At 31.6% G+C, this 17,472-nt stretch overlaps 3 protein-coding genes and 1 long non-coding RNA gene across 11 annotated transcripts; 2 read left to right on the top strand and 2 right to left on the bottom strand.

Annotated features, from left to right (window-relative positions):
• Positions 1–166: 166 nt before the first annotated feature.
• LOC126680303 (uncharacterized) lies at positions 167–2,542 on the top strand. Of its 8 annotated transcripts, none has more exons than XR_007641091.2 (7): positions 167–491; positions 803–955; positions 1,470–1,568; positions 1,703–1,849; positions 1,991–2,054; positions 2,181–2,235; positions 2,324–2,542. It is a non-coding gene; the product is annotated as an uncharacterized LOC126680303 (long non-coding RNA). The 8 variants fall into 8 exon arrangements; XR_008790669.1 differs by having other exon boundaries at positions 1,796–1,849; XR_007641093.2 differs by having other exon boundaries at positions 168–491; positions 1,500–1,568.
• A 5,312-nt stretch (positions 2,543–7,854) lies between these two features.
• On the top strand, positions 7,855–9,184 carry LOC126680322 (F-box/kelch-repeat protein At3g06240-like). Its single transcript, XM_050375427.2, has one exon. It carries the CDS (start codon positions 7,901–7,903, stop codon positions 8,963–8,965), a length of 1,065 nt encoding a protein of 354 aa, XP_050231384.1. The 5' UTR covers positions 7,855–7,900; the 3' UTR covers positions 8,966–9,184.
• Positions 9,185–10,152: 968 nt separating this feature from the next.
• On the bottom strand, positions 10,153–11,229 carry LOC126681406 (F-box protein CPR1-like). Its single transcript, XM_050376945.1, has one exon. It carries the CDS (start codon positions 11,227–11,229, stop codon positions 10,153–10,155), a length of 1,077 nt encoding a protein of 358 aa, XP_050232902.1.
• A 4,136-nt stretch (positions 11,230–15,365) lies between these two features.
• LOC126680290 (uncharacterized) lies at positions 15,366–17,387 on the bottom strand. Its single transcript, XM_050375391.2, has 2 exons — positions 16,024–17,387; positions 15,366–15,703 (listed from the first exon to the last, which is right to left on the bottom strand). Exons 1-2 carry the CDS (start codon positions 16,628–16,630, stop codon positions 15,669–15,671), a joined length of 642 nt encoding a protein of 213 aa, XP_050231348.1. The 5' UTR covers positions 16,631–17,387; the 3' UTR covers positions 15,366–15,668.
• Between the last annotated feature and the right edge of the window lie 85 nt (positions 17,388–17,472).

The raw sequence follows: 17,472 nt of genomic DNA on the forward strand, positions 1-17,472 counted from the left end.
TCAGCTTTAGCGAATCTGCTCATTTAGGTTTCTGATTTCACTTTATTTCTCATGACTTCTTCTTTCAGATTAATTTTTAGGGTTCAATGGTTTATGTTTCAATTTCTTCTCAATAGATCGCTACTCAACCATAGATTGTTGCTCTTTCAGGTAATTAATTGTCTTTGATGCTTTATATACATTTTTAGGTTTTATCATTTAATTTTATTTGTTTCATTGTGTACATAATAAGCTCTTTGATTTTGTAATGCTTCTGTTTTTTTTTTCCGGATTCCATTGCAATCACTCCACTTAAATATAAATTTGTCCATTGAATTTACATGCAATGATCAATGAACACCATAGTTGCATGAGTTAGATCATGGTTGTTGATGTTTACTAATACATATTAACTTTCTTGTTGATTACATGCCTTGTGCTATGGTTGGAGAATCTTTCATTGGAAAGGAATTGATGTGAGAAGCTACAATGGTTTTTGTGTTGCACACAAGGTCTGTTACTTTAAGCAAGTTATAGAAAGTTATGTCTTGGTTGAATATAGCCAATGCAATTTAGTTGCGTTTTATTTTCTTACTGATATTCGACTATTAGTTTCAGGTGTGCAAATGCTAATATTGAAAAAGAACAAAAATAGACTATTGTCTTGTTGTTTTTCAAGTTATTTATGCTTCATCTCTTTTTATATTACGGTTTCACATTGGGATGGAATGAAGTTGCCTCTATCACAAAGCAAGACATATATTTAACTGAACTGGGTCATTTTGGTTTGAGCTATAACATTTATAATTGACTTCTTGTGCAGGTCCTGAATTTTAGTTCTAGGAGTCTTTGGTGGGCTACTTACGGAGCTATTTCTGGTCTATTTTTCTAGTCTGCTGCAGTTTCTAGCAACTACCGCTTCCTGCAATCCCTGTTTTTGTTCAGCTGTTGCTATTTCTACAGGCTGTTGTTTTTGGTATGTTGTCGCTGAACTAACTGATCTAATAAATTTCAAATGCTTTTATAATGTGTATTCCAATTTCAGTTCTTTCATTTAATTTTATTGACATTGTTTGTTCTCGCTTACATCAGTCCATGAAGATATGATCCATATATACATGTCTTGAGACTTGTAATGTTAAAACAGTAAAAAAAACTCAAATTCAAATGTCAAATAAATGGGTAGCTAACCTATCTATCTTCAATGCGACCATTAAGTCCAATATGGCGTTGATGTTTTGTTCAATTTGAATTTGAATATACAAAATATGATTACTATTTTAATTCATCCATTGTGGATTAATTATTACTAAATGGGATGGAGGGAGTATAATCTAATGCGCAACTATATGCCTCTACAACTATAGCTTGAGACTTGGTATTGATGTTCTAGGGTTAGTTCATTCGTCTCTAATTTATTCTTGTTTCTATGTTATTTTGCTCGAATTCATAATTGTTCCTGGTTTTAGATTGTTATTTGTTAATTTTAGTCTTAGATCAACAAAAACTTATTGTGTAAGCTTTGCTCAACCGGTCTAGCAAGTGATGTCATCATCAAAGTTGGAGAAATATCCTTCCATCTCCACAAGGTATTATACAATTCAATTTTTATTCATGTACAAAATTGAGTTTCATAATGTGCTTAAATTTGAAGTGCAATAGCCTAACTATTCTCTTGCTAAAATAAAGTTCCGGCGTGTTGTCTTCATCTTTCTTTGTGCAGAAGTGATTTGATGCCTTCTATTTTAGTCATCTCATCTTTAAAAAATATGAAGAATATTGATTGCCATATGAGCCTTTTTTGACATATCTACAGTTGGAAACCTTGAAGGGACAACTGAAGCAATCGCTAAATGATGATAGTTCACAAGTAAGATCATGTTTTTATGTTCTTTTCTTGAACTATTGTATTTAGCAATTTGTTTTTTTTTTCTCGAACTGCTGTATTTAGGATGTTTGCTTCTTTTGTTTCTTAAGAGGCGCTAATTAGTTTTTCTTCTATTTTAAACAGCAAAGTCAGACTGTTGACATTGAAACTTGTGACTATTCGCTTCCTAAAACCTATTTTGATAAAGGTAATACTGTTAAACTTGCTTCATTTTGTTCAGCATCACTTTCGCCTTATATACATTATGGCTATTATGTTTAACCTAACCAAATTCTGAAGCTACCACAAATTTTGTTTCTTTTTTGATTTGTAGTATGCATTTTACATTCTCATTGTTGGTGCTGCAATTTGGGCAACTTCTTGGGCAGGTTTTTTCTTTGTGACTTATTGTGCACTTATTTTTAAGAATGTGTGAAAACTCAGCTTCTATAATTAACTTTAACTGTATATGCGCAGATATCATGTTGGATATGGACTAGAGAGACGGTCAACTAAAGGATCAAGTATTCAGAAGCAGCTTTAAACCAATTGTTCAAATTTGAGTTGTGTTTGCTTTCGTTGTGGAATCGAGATCATTACAAGGATATTCATCAACATTGAACCTAAATGTACTTTGATGTTTACCTGTAATTGAAAATGATCTTTTACATATAAATATGTGGTTCTTTGGCTTAATGGAGTTCACAGATGCTTTACCTTAATATTAGTAGGAAAGTGTAAGTTCTGTTGGGGCGGTGTGAAGCTGCCCCAATATATTTTTTCAAAATTCTAGGAAGTAGGGGCGGTTTAAACCGCCCCAACACTTTTTAATTTCTTCTATGTATAACTGCCCCTATAATTTCGTCACAAAAAAATACTTTCCCTGGCAGGTGCTAAAACCGCCCCTATGACGTAGTGGCGCCCGGAGAAACGGCGGTTTAGGGGCGGTTTTGAAAACGCAGTAACCCCTTGTATGGGCGGTTATAACCGCCCCTACGAAGCAAAAATACTGCCCCTGTAGATATTTTTTGTTGTAGTGAGACTTGGGTGATGAAGGAATATGGAATAAGGGAGTCATGGACTAAAATATTCTCTGTATACGGGGCAATTCTTAAGCCAATAGGGTATTATAAAACTGGCAATAAACTTTTAGTATTGGACAGCCGTAGCACTGATTTATTATTGTACGACGCGGAGGGTATATATCGGGTAGTGTCGCGTCTTTCGACATTCCCCTTATGGTATTACAATTCATTTATATGCACAAAAAGCCTTGTTCCGGTCGATTTTAATGCTAATCAAAAGCAATATTCATTTCAAAGCTTGAGTGTCTATTATTATTCCTTTTGTTGTCTACTACTATATGATACTATTTTGGGTGGGGATTTTTGCACTCCACCTATTAATAACTGCACTCCACTTTTAATAGTGAATGACTTTACTATCCTCAATTAGATATTCTCTATTTTTCGTCTTCTAATATTACCACAGTATCCTTATTAATGCTTTAGTTTAACTCTTTCATTGTGTATAATCCTGCTTTATGTAAAACTTTTGGTTATAAACAATTTGTTTAACTCAGTCTTATTTTTTTAATCTCATTTATTCATTTATTTTTAAATATTATTTAGTGTTCTTTAAATATATCATTCAATAGAAATATTTATAATTTTATTATTGTTTAGATTATATGTTCACATCATATGATATATTTTATTTCTTTAAAATAGTCTATTACTAGTCATAAGATTGTGCATTTGCACGGAATCTAATTAATAATTATATTTTAAAAATAAATTTATATAAATTAATGACTAAAATTAATATTTTATTCAATTTAAAACTAATGAGAATTATTTAATAATAATAATTTTTAAAAGTCAAAATAAATATTTTATTTAATATTAAAATTTATGAAAATGCTTATTAATATAAATATTTTATTTATGTTGAAACTAATGAAAACTATTTACTAATAATATTTTTTTAAGACTAAAGTGTTTTAGGTAAATTAGGAACTAATGGAAATATTTTTTTTTCTTCTCAATTATATAAATATATAGATTATTTTAGTATTTTTAATTAGGGGTGGGCATGGACCGGTTAACCGGTCCACGAGGGTAATATGTAAATCGGTACATAGTAGTTTGATTTTTAAAATTAAAAACCTAAACCTAAAATTTTAAACGGTTAACCATTAAATCGGTTAACCATTTAAAATGGTTCGGTTTTTCGGTTTTACGGTTTTTAACCATGTAACCATTAAAAAAATTAGATATAAAAAAGATAAAATTTATAGATAAAATTTATAGATAAAATTTTAAATATAGTCTAATAATTAACTTTAATTTTCATTCTATTTAATTATTAAAATATAAATTTTACTTATTCCTATTTCAATTAGGTATATACATATTTTATTAATAAAAATAAAGTTTTTTTCAATATATATATATACTCCTAAAATAAAAATATATTGATAAATAAAATATTTTTTAAATATTTTTTTGTTTAGAATTTTTATATATGTGTAGATTATAAAATATATTTTATTTGAATAATTAAAATCATATGTATGTGTATATATATATATATATATATATATATATATATATATATATATATATATATATATAATTTACCAAAATATATATTATTTATATACCGGTTAACCACGGTTTTTAAAATTCCAAAACTTAACCTAAACCATTAACCACAAAATTCAAAAATCAAAATTTAAACCTAAACTCTTGGACCGGTTAACCATATTTTCCGTTTCGGTTTTACGGTTTCGGATCGGTTTTGCGGTTTGACCGGTTTTTTTGCCCACCCCTATTTTTAATTAATGCATTTTTCATATATGTATAAATAAGTACAGATAAAATTATAATTAACTATAAAATAGTTAGATACTAATGGCATTTTTTATTTTTAAGAAGTGCAAATATTTTTACATGTTAAAAAGTAGGAGTAATTTTTTGTTTAAAATTTTTATTAGGCGCCGGTGAAACAAAAAATAATTTTGAAGAAAAACAACTAATAACATAAGTAATGGCTAAAAAGGACAGTCATGGAATATTGAAAAATAACAAAAGAAAGGATAGTTAATAAAGGACTGCTATGTCATTTACAATTACATTTGGAGTGCGGATATAAGTGGTGGAGTGCGAAAATCTCCACCCTACTATTTTAGTTGCAATTCATCGGTTTCTATTTTGTTTTTTATACCCTTTTGATGTTGCAATGTCCCTGTCTTGCTTTAGTTTTTAACTTGCTAATCAAATGAATAGGACTCACTACAGTTTAGAGTAATTAGTAGATTAAGTTGTGCTGATTATAATTTGTGGTTGTGACAACAAAGTGTTCATAATTACCAGACTGTTCAGGGGAAAATTTATATATAGCTCCCCCACTATCCACTAGAGGGAGTGTCATTCTCATTCTTCAGTTTTAAATAATTTTCTATTCAAAATAGTAGTTTTGCTGATTGAAATAGTCTTCCGTAAAACCTTTAAAATTTTGTAATTCTATTCTGATTTTATTTTTCCGCTGTAATTCTGTTTAACTTTTTAAAATCGATTTAATTTTACTTAAGTGGTTTATGCTTCATGCTCATTACCTCAATAGATAAAATTGGATTTCTTCAATAGTGGTTTTTCTAAATTTTCCCTCGCTGGAATTACCATTAAAATGATGCTTCATGCTCATTACCAATTACATCATTCGTGCTGCCTAGCATGCATAGGCAGCATGAAATTCCTGCAACCTGTGTGTTCGAGGCTATCACATCACAGTGTTATAATTGTTTCTTAAAGTGGTTAATTATTCAGTTCAATACTGATTAATTAACCACTTAAGTTCTAAATTTTTTAATATAAACCATTATTTGAATTGAATTACGAAACTTAAAATGGAATTTGGTAAGTTCATATGCTTAATGCAAGCAATCCCCAACGGGTTTAATCTCAACTAATTACATGTTATATATGCAGATGATGGTACCCACAGTGATGAAAGTTGCTACACTTTCATAGTTTCACTTGATAATTTATTTTAATTTAAAATCTGTTTGTTTTCTTTCTGATCTAAATGAAAGTCAAAGATAATAGAAATATTAATTATTATTATTATGATCATAAGAAATATTAATTATTAATTATATATAAAAGGTATTCGATTGAATATAGAGAATAAAAGAACAAAAAACATAAATAATTTACATTATTGTCATTTTCATTCTCTTAAAATTTAATAATCTGTAATTTTGAATTGGTGTTTTCTGCGTATTAATGATTTTGCCAAAACTTTGAACTCTAAAGCTTTAATGGTACTGTACGTAGGGTAAAGCCATCCATGTTGGATTTAGTAATTGATGGATACCGAATTCTACAATAAATACAGTGGAGCCGAGTCACAGGAGATCCATTTTCGGGTGATACCGAACTCCCCACGAAGATCTGAATATATGAAGGAGATACCGAATCCCTTGAGATTCGGTAATATGCCGATAAAAACCGAATCCCATAGGATCCGCCTAAAGCGCGTTAATCCGGGATTCGGATAGATCGCCAAATCTGGAAGTATTTTCCTATTTGGACACAAACTCCGAATAGGATAAGCTATACCTTAGGAAGATAAGACTATTTAGGAAGACGTTGCTAAATAGGACTCATCAGAATAAGGTAGATCTCGACAAATCAGGGTGAATCCCTACAATGTAGCCAGATCCCTACAAAGTAAGATTCACTTACCTATTACGACTCTACAAGGTATTCGGCTACTGTAAAAGGAGTACGAGGTATGCCTAGAATCACGATTACATTGACATACTCTAAACGCTGCTCAAAACTCTAAACTGACTTTAGCATCGGAGAGTTAATCGAACAACTACCGTCCGGTTAGCTTCTACCTTATTTTGCAGATCTTACTCACCGGTTCAGAAGGCAAACTCCATCAGTAATATTAGCTTTGACCATAATTTGATGGCCATCAGTAATGAAGTTAACCAAAATTTAGTTTTAGCTTTCGTTTTTCATTGTTAATAGAAGTTTATGATTAAATATAAGGGGCTATAGTGGTTAATTAATCAGTATTGAACTGATTAATTAACCATTTTATAGCACTGTAATGTGGCAGCCTTTCACACGGGTTTTAGCTTTCGTTTTTCATTGTTAATAGAGTTTTTTTTTTGTCAAAAATAGTCTACTCTAATTGTTAGCGGGAATTAGCGAGAATTAATGTTAAACATTTTTTAAATAGGCACTCTGTGAGTGTTGAGCTTTAATTATATTGAAAAATAAAAGATTACCACATGGAGGGAAGGAATTGAGCTTTGCCTAATTTTTCCTCTTGAAATATCCTAAAAAGTTCATTACATACTTTATTTTTAATTATAAAATAATATATCGTTATACAATCATATATTTTATGTATACGATACACATATTTTTGATATTTTTTTAATTGTTAAAAAAGAAGACATAATTTCAATACAATTTTAAAATAAATCATATTTATCTTTTTGGTTCCAAAATTTATGATTTATACCTTTTTTTGGTTCCAATTAAAATAAAAAAATTGAAGAGATGAACTACTCAAGCAAATGGAAATTGGGGTGAAGATTGTAATGGAATGTATAAAAAAAAATGAAAGAAAGTCATATCAACAATCAAATTTGATTATTCATAAAAAAAAATATTCAAATTTAATTTAACTCTTATTCCTTATCACTTTATTAAAATATAAAAAAATTATCCTAATTAAACTTTAACTAGTACCAATCATTTATTTTAGCTTCCTAAACAGAATTTTGATAGCCAACAAACTAGCTAATTGGCAGAAAAATAATTATCCGATATTGACTTGTTCCCTGGACCAAGGAAACTTGAAGTTCAAGACAATAAAATAAAATCTAAACAAGTAAAGATTATTTAAATTGAGTGCACGAAAAGAAAACAAGTTTTATTTCCAAACCAAAGCCATTGTAGTGATATATATATATCTCCTTTCTCCCTTGCCAAATAAAACCCTAAATCTGACTGTTGAACTATAACAATGTCAGAAATACCATTTGATAATATGTATGGCATACTAAAGCATTTACCCGTTAAGTCTCTTCTTCGCTTCAGGTGCTTATCAAAAGCGTATCGTTCTTTAATTGACAGCCGCGATTTCATAAACCTTCATCTCTCTCAATCTAAAACTACAAACACCAATCGTGTCCTCATCACCGCTCAAACAAATTTAGAGCAGCCTGTCTGGGATGACGAGAATGAAAACAAGAAAAGCTATGCAATGAATTTAGATTGTCCAGATCACCAGCTAGTGGAATTTAACCATCCTCTCTCTGTGATTTCTGGGAGTTTAAATCAGAATTCTTATTATGATGATCACTTGAGAAATCCTGTTATATTTGGTTCTTGCAATGGCTTGATCGCATTGTACCATCCTGATCAAGGCGTCTTACTGTGGAATCCTTCCACCAAAAAGCAACAAAAGCTGCCTAATTTTTGGGGACCGGATCATAAAATTCATAGCTCTGATAATCTTCTCGATGGATTCGGCTATGATCCCGTCAACGACGATTATAAGTTGATCAGGATCCGGACAGCCAACGACGAGAGGGAAAAAAGATCCAGAGCTATGGTTTATAGCGTAAAACATGATTGTTCTCGAAGGATCCAAGAGTTTCTTTATGATGCTAATTATAATCATAAAAGAGATTCGGGTACTCTTGTTGGTTCTTGTTTGCACTGGATTGTTTCAGAACTAGATTACTATGATAATCTGATCGTTGCTTTGAATCTGGAAGATGAAAGATTCCGTGCGGTGCCCACGCCTGATCTAAAGCATGATAATTATTGGCTTATAGAATTAGGGGAAATAGGAGGATGCCTTAGTATGAGCATGGATGACAGTCGTGACTTATTAGTTGAGATTTGGATAATGAAGGAATATGGAGTTTGTGAATCATGGAGTAAAATATTCTCCACATACAAACCAAATCTAGGTTTATATGATTATTTAAGATCACATGTAAAGCCAATAGGGTATTCAAGAACTGGCGATAAAATCTTAATGGGCGTTAATAGCGGTATGTTATGGGAGTATATGACATAGAACAAGAGGAGGAGGAGGAGGAGGATCAAACATCACAGCAAAATCACATATCCAAATACCGCAGACCGCCCGACAAACGCGTACGGAGAATTAAGATATTAGGAAGTAATTTCGTCACCTGGGATTATTCATTTATATGTTTAAGAAGCCTTGTTTAGGTCAATATTTGATGCTATTATGAGCAATATATTCTTATTTATTTTGTTGATGAAAACATCTTATATCGTTTCCTCCCATTTTGGACATGCCAGGGTTCAAAGTATTAATATTATTAATCAATACAGAATTGATAAAGGTACGGATGATGCCTTGCTACTGATCCAGTCTAGCTTTCTCCGGTTTGTAAAATTTAGAAAAACCACTATTGAGGAAATCCAATTTTATCTATTTCATTAGACCGCCTATTAGAGCATCCACAGTCGTTAGACTGTTTTTGAGTCTGATAGCCATGCCACGTCAGCTTTTCATAAAATCCATATTTATTATACAATCTCCACAATAGTTAGACTTTAAAAAGTAAACTAATAAGGGTCCCACATTTTTATTTATTACATTGAATACAATTTAAAAGAACAAAACAAAAAATAAAAGAGAAGAGTGGGTCCCTTATTGAGTGGTTGGTGCATATCAACCACTCAATAAATATTGAGCTCTCACAATGGAAAGTGTTTAATACCAATAGGTTATTGAGCTTTAAAAACTCTCCATTGTGGATGCTCTTAGGATGCCACGTAATTGAATAAAATCATCATTTTATATGAAATTCCAGCATGGTAAGCCACGTGAGCAAAATTAAATCGATTTTAAAAAATTAAATAGAATTTGAGCAGAAAAATAAAATCAGGATAGAATTACAAAATTGTAAAGGTTTTACTGAAGACTATTTCAATAAGCAGAATTACTATTCTCAAGAGAAAATTATTAAAACTAAAAAATTAGAATGAGTCGTGAATCGTTAAACAGTCTGGTTAAAGGTTAGAAAATTATGAACTGCATATAATTATGAGCACTTTGCACCCATAAATTAACCGGCACAACTTAATCTACAAATTATTCTAACCTGTAGTGTGTCATATTCATTTGATTAGCAAATTAAAAACTGAAGCAAGACAGGGACATTGCAACAATATAACAAAATAGAAACTTTAAAAGTTAAAACAATGTTTGCTTTGAAATGAATATTGCTTTTAATTAGCATTAAAATCGACCGGAACAAGGCTTCTTGTGCATATAAATGAATCATAATACCACATGGGGTATCTCATAAGACGATCCTCTGGCACTACCGGAGATGTTTCCTCCTCGTCGTACAATAATAAATCAGTGCTACGGATGTCCAATACTAAAAGTTTATTGCCAGTTTTATAATACCCTATTGGCTTAAGAGTTGCCCTGTATACAGAGAATATTTTAGTCCATCCATATTCCTTCATCACCCAAGTCTCTACTAACAAGTTACCATCGTCAGCCAACATGCTCACACTAAGACATCCTCCTACTTCCCCTAATTCCACAGGCCAACCGGGTTCGTACGCTGTCTTTATATCAGGAACTGGCACCGTAAAGGGTCTTTCGTCTTCCAGATTGAAACCAACGATCAGCCGAGTATCAGAATTATCTGGTTCAGAGACAATCCAGTGCAAACAAGATCCTACAAGAACGCCGCACTTTCTATTAGTCGTAAAAATACCCAAATCATAAGGGTTACTCATATTATAAGGGAAGCCCTCGATCCTTCTACAAGATTTACGTTTTACGCTAAAAACCATGGCTCGGGATCCTTCTCTCCTGCTGAGTTTCCAGATTCTGATCACCTTGTAATCGTCGCTGACACGATCATAGCCGAATCCAACAAGAAGACTCTCGGAGCAACAAATTTTACGCCTCGATCCCCAAAGATCAGGTAGATGGGGTAGCGTTTGTTTCTTGTTGGTCGATGGATTCCACAGTATCATGCCTTGTTGAGGATGGCACAATGCGATTAAGCCATTGCAGGATCCAAATATAACACAGTTTTTCAAGTTATCATAGCAATCATAATCTCGCTGGTATTCTAGAGAATCTAAATCCATAACAGTGTAAAAATCTCTTTTGAAAAAAGTGAGGTTACGGTCAGTGTTTGTGAGGATAGATTGAGAGAGATTGAGAGTTATGAATTCTGGGCTGTCAATTAAAGAGCAAAACTCTTTCGATACGCACCTAAATCGAAGCAGAGACTTAACAGGTAAAAGTTTAAGTACGTCGCCCAAAATACATTTACCCATCCATATACTCATTTAATTATGGGTTAATCTATACTATATATAAAAGCACGGATGGGATTGGGGGGAGGGGGGAGGGGGGGGGGGGGTGATAGGCACTTTTATGCTAATGCCCTTGATATTTTTTTTATATAATTAATGTAAAATACTAATTGAATTAAGATATTCCTAATACAGTTAAAATAGACTACTAATCCTAATAAACTACTACTTTATTTATTAAGATAATCGATTAAGAATGCTAATTAAGGTGAAATACTTCCACTAAATTATTATTTCACTATTATTTGAACATATATTTATTGTAAGAGTAAACTTCCGTGAGTTTTGTTGTATTCTTGATTTCATACAAAAAAACCATTAGTATAGTCTATGGTTTTTAGTTTGTACAAATTGTTATGTTCATTCCTTAATAATGTATGTTGTTAACTATTTATATTATGTTGCTGAATATAATACAAAAAAAATGTGGTTTAATTTTTTTTTATTAATTGGAATATTATGTATATCAATAAATAATAAAATTTATTTTTTATATTAAATATCAGTTTCTTTTATATTTTATATAGGGTATGTTTAATGAATCAATTAATTAACATTACTTACTACTAGTTTAATTATAAATAATAGTCTTAGTCCAAATCTTTCAAAATCGGTTATTTTAGCCAATTTTAAAATATTTTAAACTTTTTTTAACCATTCTTGAATCGAACCGTAAAAGTGGACACCTCACTCGCCACGTCGCTGCAAACTCAGTAGAAATTACTAAAATAAAATACTAAACCTTGGTAAATTTTGTCAGTTATATTCAAATATTTCAAAAGCGGCCAGTTTAGCCAATTTAAAAATATTTTAAACATTTTTTAGTCATTCGTGAATGAAGCCGAAGAAGTTGTCATCTCACCTGCCACATCGCTGCTAACTCAGCAGAAGTCATTAAATGAAACTAAGTTAGCAGCATCTAAAAATACAACCAAACTAAAAGTATCTCTAACCAAATTATAAGATAAACAAACCAAAATCAAAGCCAACTTTAAAATTTAAAATCTAATTAAATCTAAATTTCAATTAAATAAATTTATTTAAATTAAACATTAATCATCTTGAGATTTTATTTTTATTCCGAAATGAAATCTAATAAAATCTAAATTAAATAAATTTATTTTATCAATTTATTAAATTTATATAAAATTCTATTTAATAAAATATCAATTTATCTCGAAATTTAATTTTTTATTCCAAAAAAAGTTATTTTAAAATCTAATTTCACCGCCGCTATCTCACACTCCAGCCAAGTAGCTCCATCAATGGAGAAGTGGCCGAAGTTGGAATGAAGAGGCGAAGGTGGTCGGAGTAGGAGACAGCGGTGGCAAAATTAAAATTTTATAACAGTTTTTTTTTTCGGAATAAAAAATTAATTTTCGAAATAAATTGAGATTCAATTGAATAGAATTTTAAATTAATTTTAATAAATCCATTAAATTAATTTAAATTTAATTAGATTTTAAATATAAATTTAAGTAGATTTTATCTCGAAATAAAAATAAAATATCAAAACGATTAACGTTTAATTTAAATAAATATAATTTTAATAATTTTATTTAATTTTAGATTAAATTAGATTTTAAAATTTAAATTGGATTTGATTTTGGTTTGTTTTTTATGTGGTTTAGTTGGGTTTGTAGATGATGCCAACTCAGCTTCACTCAATAACTTATGCTGAGTTGCCAACAATGTGGCGAGTGAGACAGCAATTTTTTTGTTTTGATTCACAAATGGCTAAAAAAAAGTTTAAAATATCCCGAAATTGGCTAAATTAGCCGATTTTGAAAGATTTGGATATAACTGACGAAACCCGCAAATGTTTAGTATTTTATTTTAGTGACTTTTGCTGAGTTGGCACCGATGTGGTGAATGAGGTGGCAACTTTTTCGGTTCGATTCACGAATGACAAAAAAATTCTGAAATTAAATTAGCCGATTTTCAAAGATTTGGATATAAAACAGAACTCGAAAAAGTTTATTATTTTATTGAGACTAACCCTTTAATTAATTAATACATCATATAATTGTAATATACTCATATGCTTATACGGTTAATTTATTTTGAAATTTTATTATTTCTATTACATTAATTTGGAAAAATAAAGGTTAAATGTTTTTGAGATCGCCGAACTATAATCTTATTACGAAAAGGCCAAATTATAAAAGTTACAAAATGGTTCCAAATTATTATTTTCTTACAAAAAAGGTCACCTTACTATGGATCTTTTCCTTATCTATATGATCAAAATTGTTTTGGTGGCCGTTTTATAAGGTTTTAAAGTTCGTTAACCGTGTTGTGAAAAAGCTATAATTCAATAATAATCTTATAATTTTTTGTAATTCGGTAACCGTTTTATAAAAATCATAGTAGTGTGATTAAAAAAGATATTTAACCCGAAAAACAGAGAAGCAAAAGTATCATCCTGCTTCAGATATGTTTGTCCAACTTTAACCCTTTTGCCAGCTTTAATTCTGTTATAATTAATAATTAGCCTAATCGCTAAAAAAATATGTATAAGGTTCACGCAGCATAGCAATAGCATACTAAATTAGAACAAAATTTCTCAAGTGATCATCATAACTGTCAGCGTAATGCATAGGAAGTGGGTGATCAAATTCCACTAAATTCCACTAGACAATAATCTGGAGAATCTAAATCCATCATATATGTTTTACATAATCACACATCATCCCTACAATTATCAATTATGGTCTGCTTGATTTTTTCAGGAAAAACTCAATGCAATTAATCTATACTCTTATCAAAGTATTAGAACAAAGTAATGTAATTTCATTAACTAAGTATCAAAGCAATCAGCTCATAACACAACTGGTGAAAATGCATCTAGATAGTCAATTCCAGATTTCTGTGTGTATCCCTTGGCTACCAACCTAGCCTTGTGCCTCTCAATACTCCCATCTGAGTTGTGTTTGATTTTGAAAATCCATTTGCATCCAATTGCTCTTTTGTTTGGTGGTAAAGGTGTGAGTTCCCATGTGTTATTTTTCTGCAAAGCTGTTATTTCAGCATTCATTGCTTGCTGCCAACAACTGTGTTGAACTGCCTCATCATATGTTGTAGGTTCTTGAATTGCTGATATGGATAATGAGTAATTTTTGTGTTGTGGTGATAACTTGTGATAAGAAATCACTTTAGATAGGGTATGAGGAGAAGTGTTTGGTCTGGTTTGTTTAGATAGGATGAAGTCTTTAAGATGAGAAGGTGTTTTGGTTTGTCTGGTTGAATGTCTTGAAGGCTGAGGCAGATTTGAAGTAGGTGAATTTGTTGGTAAGACATTATCAACTGGTGGCTGATCTAGAGTAGATGAACCTGAATGAATTATATCAGTTTGTGTTCCTGCAAAAGTGTTAGTCTCACATTCAAAGTCATATGAATTATCAATGTTTGGTAAAACTAAAGAAGAAGAGAAATCTGGTTGGAATGCAGAAGTTAAAGGAAAAAAATTTTCTGTGAATATCACATTTCTAGATACAGATACTTTATGAGTTGTGACATCATAAACTCTATATCCTTTGACATTTGAAGGATATCCTATGAATATGCACTTAGTTGCTCTAGGATGCAGTTTGTTCCTATTGGGACCTACTGCAGAAACAAAGCATTGACAACCAAAAATACGAAGATTATCAAAAAGGGGATGGGATTTATGCAAAACAAAGTAAGGACTATTGTTGTCAATGAGAGGGGAAGGAATTCTGTTGATAAGATATGCTGCATGTAGAATGCAATCAATCCAGAATTTGAAAGGCAGTGAAGCTTGAATTCTAAGTGATCTTGCTACATTCAACAAGTGTTGATGTTTTCTTTCAACCACACTATTTTGTTGTGGTGTGTAAATACAAGAAGTTTGATGCACAATGCCTTTAGAAGCATAAAAATCAGTCATATCAAACTCTTTTCCATTATCTGATCTTATGCATTTGATTTTGTATGAAAACTGAGTTTCAATAAGATTGACAAAATTGACAATAAGATTTCTGACTTCAGATTTTGTTTTCATTGGATATATCCAGACATATCTACTTTTGTCATCTACTATTGTTAAGAAATAGTAGTGACCATACAAAGAAGCTACAGAAAAAGGACCCCATATGTCCATGTGTATTAGATCAAAACAATTGTTAACAGAAGTAACACTTACAGGAAAAGAAGGTTTCCTTTGTTTTGCCAAATGGCATACATCACAATCAAAATTCTGATTGATAGTTATTTGATTATCTAGTTTAGACAAAGCTTTCATTCTAGGAAAAGAAGGATGGCCAAATCTGCAGTGCCATAAGTTTTCAGAAGAAACTTTACAAGAATTAACAAAGACTTCTTTTGAATGTGAAAATTGTGCAACAGGCTGCACTAACTGATATAAACCATTGCAAAGTTCAGCTAAACCAATCGTCCTCCAATGGATAATGTCCTGGATAAAACATTTTTGAGAGTGAACAATTAAACAACATTTGTTAGCTCTCAGCAATTGACTAACAGATATTAAATTGAAGGTGAAGTTGGGAACAAATAATGCATTTTTCAAAATCAAGGATGCTGATAAATGTACATCACCAGTATGAGTGGCTTGAACAGTATGGGAATTAGGTAGCTTTATGAACACATGGGAAATAGTTTTTGCATTTGTTAACATATCAAGAGAACTGACTATATGGTCAGTTGCTCCTGTGTCAATTATCCAAGAGAGTTTTGTAAATTCTCTGTTAGCAGAAGTAGAGTTCAGAACAATACCTGACTCCTCCTTCTGATTGAAATTTGCAGCAATTGTGTTTATCTGAGGCATAGCAGCATTATTATTCTGAGCAGCAGGATTCTGAATCAATCCAATCAGCTGATTGTACTGATCTTTAGTAAGAGTCATAGGTGAATTGTCATCATCACTATTGTTGATATAAGATTCACTATTGCTGGTGGGACTAGAGTAATCCACATCCACTTGATTCACTGATCTGTTTGGTGGTTTGTAACCAGGGGGGTATCCATGCTTCTTAAAGCATTTCTCAACTGGATGACCATATCCTCCACAGAAAGTACATGTAGGTTTCTTGTTGTTGTTGTTAAATTTCTTAGGTCCAGAACCATATGAATTCTGTCCAGAACCATTAGGCACATAGGAATTCTGTCCAGAACCATTAGATCCATAAGCATTGTACTGAGGAAATCCAATGTTAGGTCTATAACCATTCTGATTCTGATTGTAGCCAGAAAAATTTCCTCTTCCAGCAAACAGAATATTCGATTCAATCATCTGTGGTTGAGCAGAAGTGCTCTCACCATTCTCTCGTTCATGTTGTATCACAAGTGCAAAAGCACGATTTATGGAAGGCAAGGGTTCCATTAACAATATTTGTGAACCACATAAAACTTGTCATTAAGACCTTTTAGAAATCGTATCACAAAATCTTGATCATGATATTTTTTCACAGTTTCAACAAGTCCACAACTGCAATTAGAGTTACAATGACAAGTAGGTACTGGCCTGAGGTTGCTCAATTCATCCCAAACAGTCCTCAAATGAGTAAAATAATCAACAACAGTAGAATTACCTTGTTTCAAAGAATAAATCTCATTCTGAAGATCAGAGATCCTCACAGCATCTCCTTGAGCAAATCTGTCATGCAGATCATCCCACAGATCTTTAGCATAATCTATCCAGATCACGCTTTGAGCTATGGATGGAGATAATGATCTCATAAGCCATGAGAGCACTAATGTATTGCAACGTTCCCAAACATCATATGCAAGATCTTCCCTTCCAGGTACAGGGATAGATCCATCAACAAACTTGATCTTATTCTTGGAGATAAGAGCCATTCTCATCGATCGCGACCAGGAATGGAAGTTGTTACCAGTTAAAAGAGAAGTAGTGAGAACCAGAGATGGATTCTCATTAGGATGTAAGTAATATGGACTCGAAGGCAAATCTTCTGACCTTGCAGTGTTCGCCATTGAAATAGCTACTCAACGAGCTAAGAAAGATTGAAAGATTCAAAGAAAACAGAGAGAACAAAGGTGTTTGGCTGCTGAGAAAGTGACGAGAAAATTCTTTTCAGAGAAAAAGAAATTGAGCTGATTGCTCTGATACCATAACACAATGTGTGTTTGGGAGAAAAGAATCTCGTGATTGTATTCAATGAAGAAGAGAAGTATATATACAACCTAAGAAATGTAACTGCTCCT

This window comes from Mercurialis annua, linkage group LG5, assembly GCF_937616625.2.
Source record: "Mercurialis annua linkage group LG5, ddMerAnnu1.2, whole genome shotgun sequence".
NCBI classification, from domain to species: Eukaryota; Viridiplantae; Streptophyta; class Magnoliopsida; order Malpighiales; family Euphorbiaceae; genus Mercurialis; species Mercurialis annua.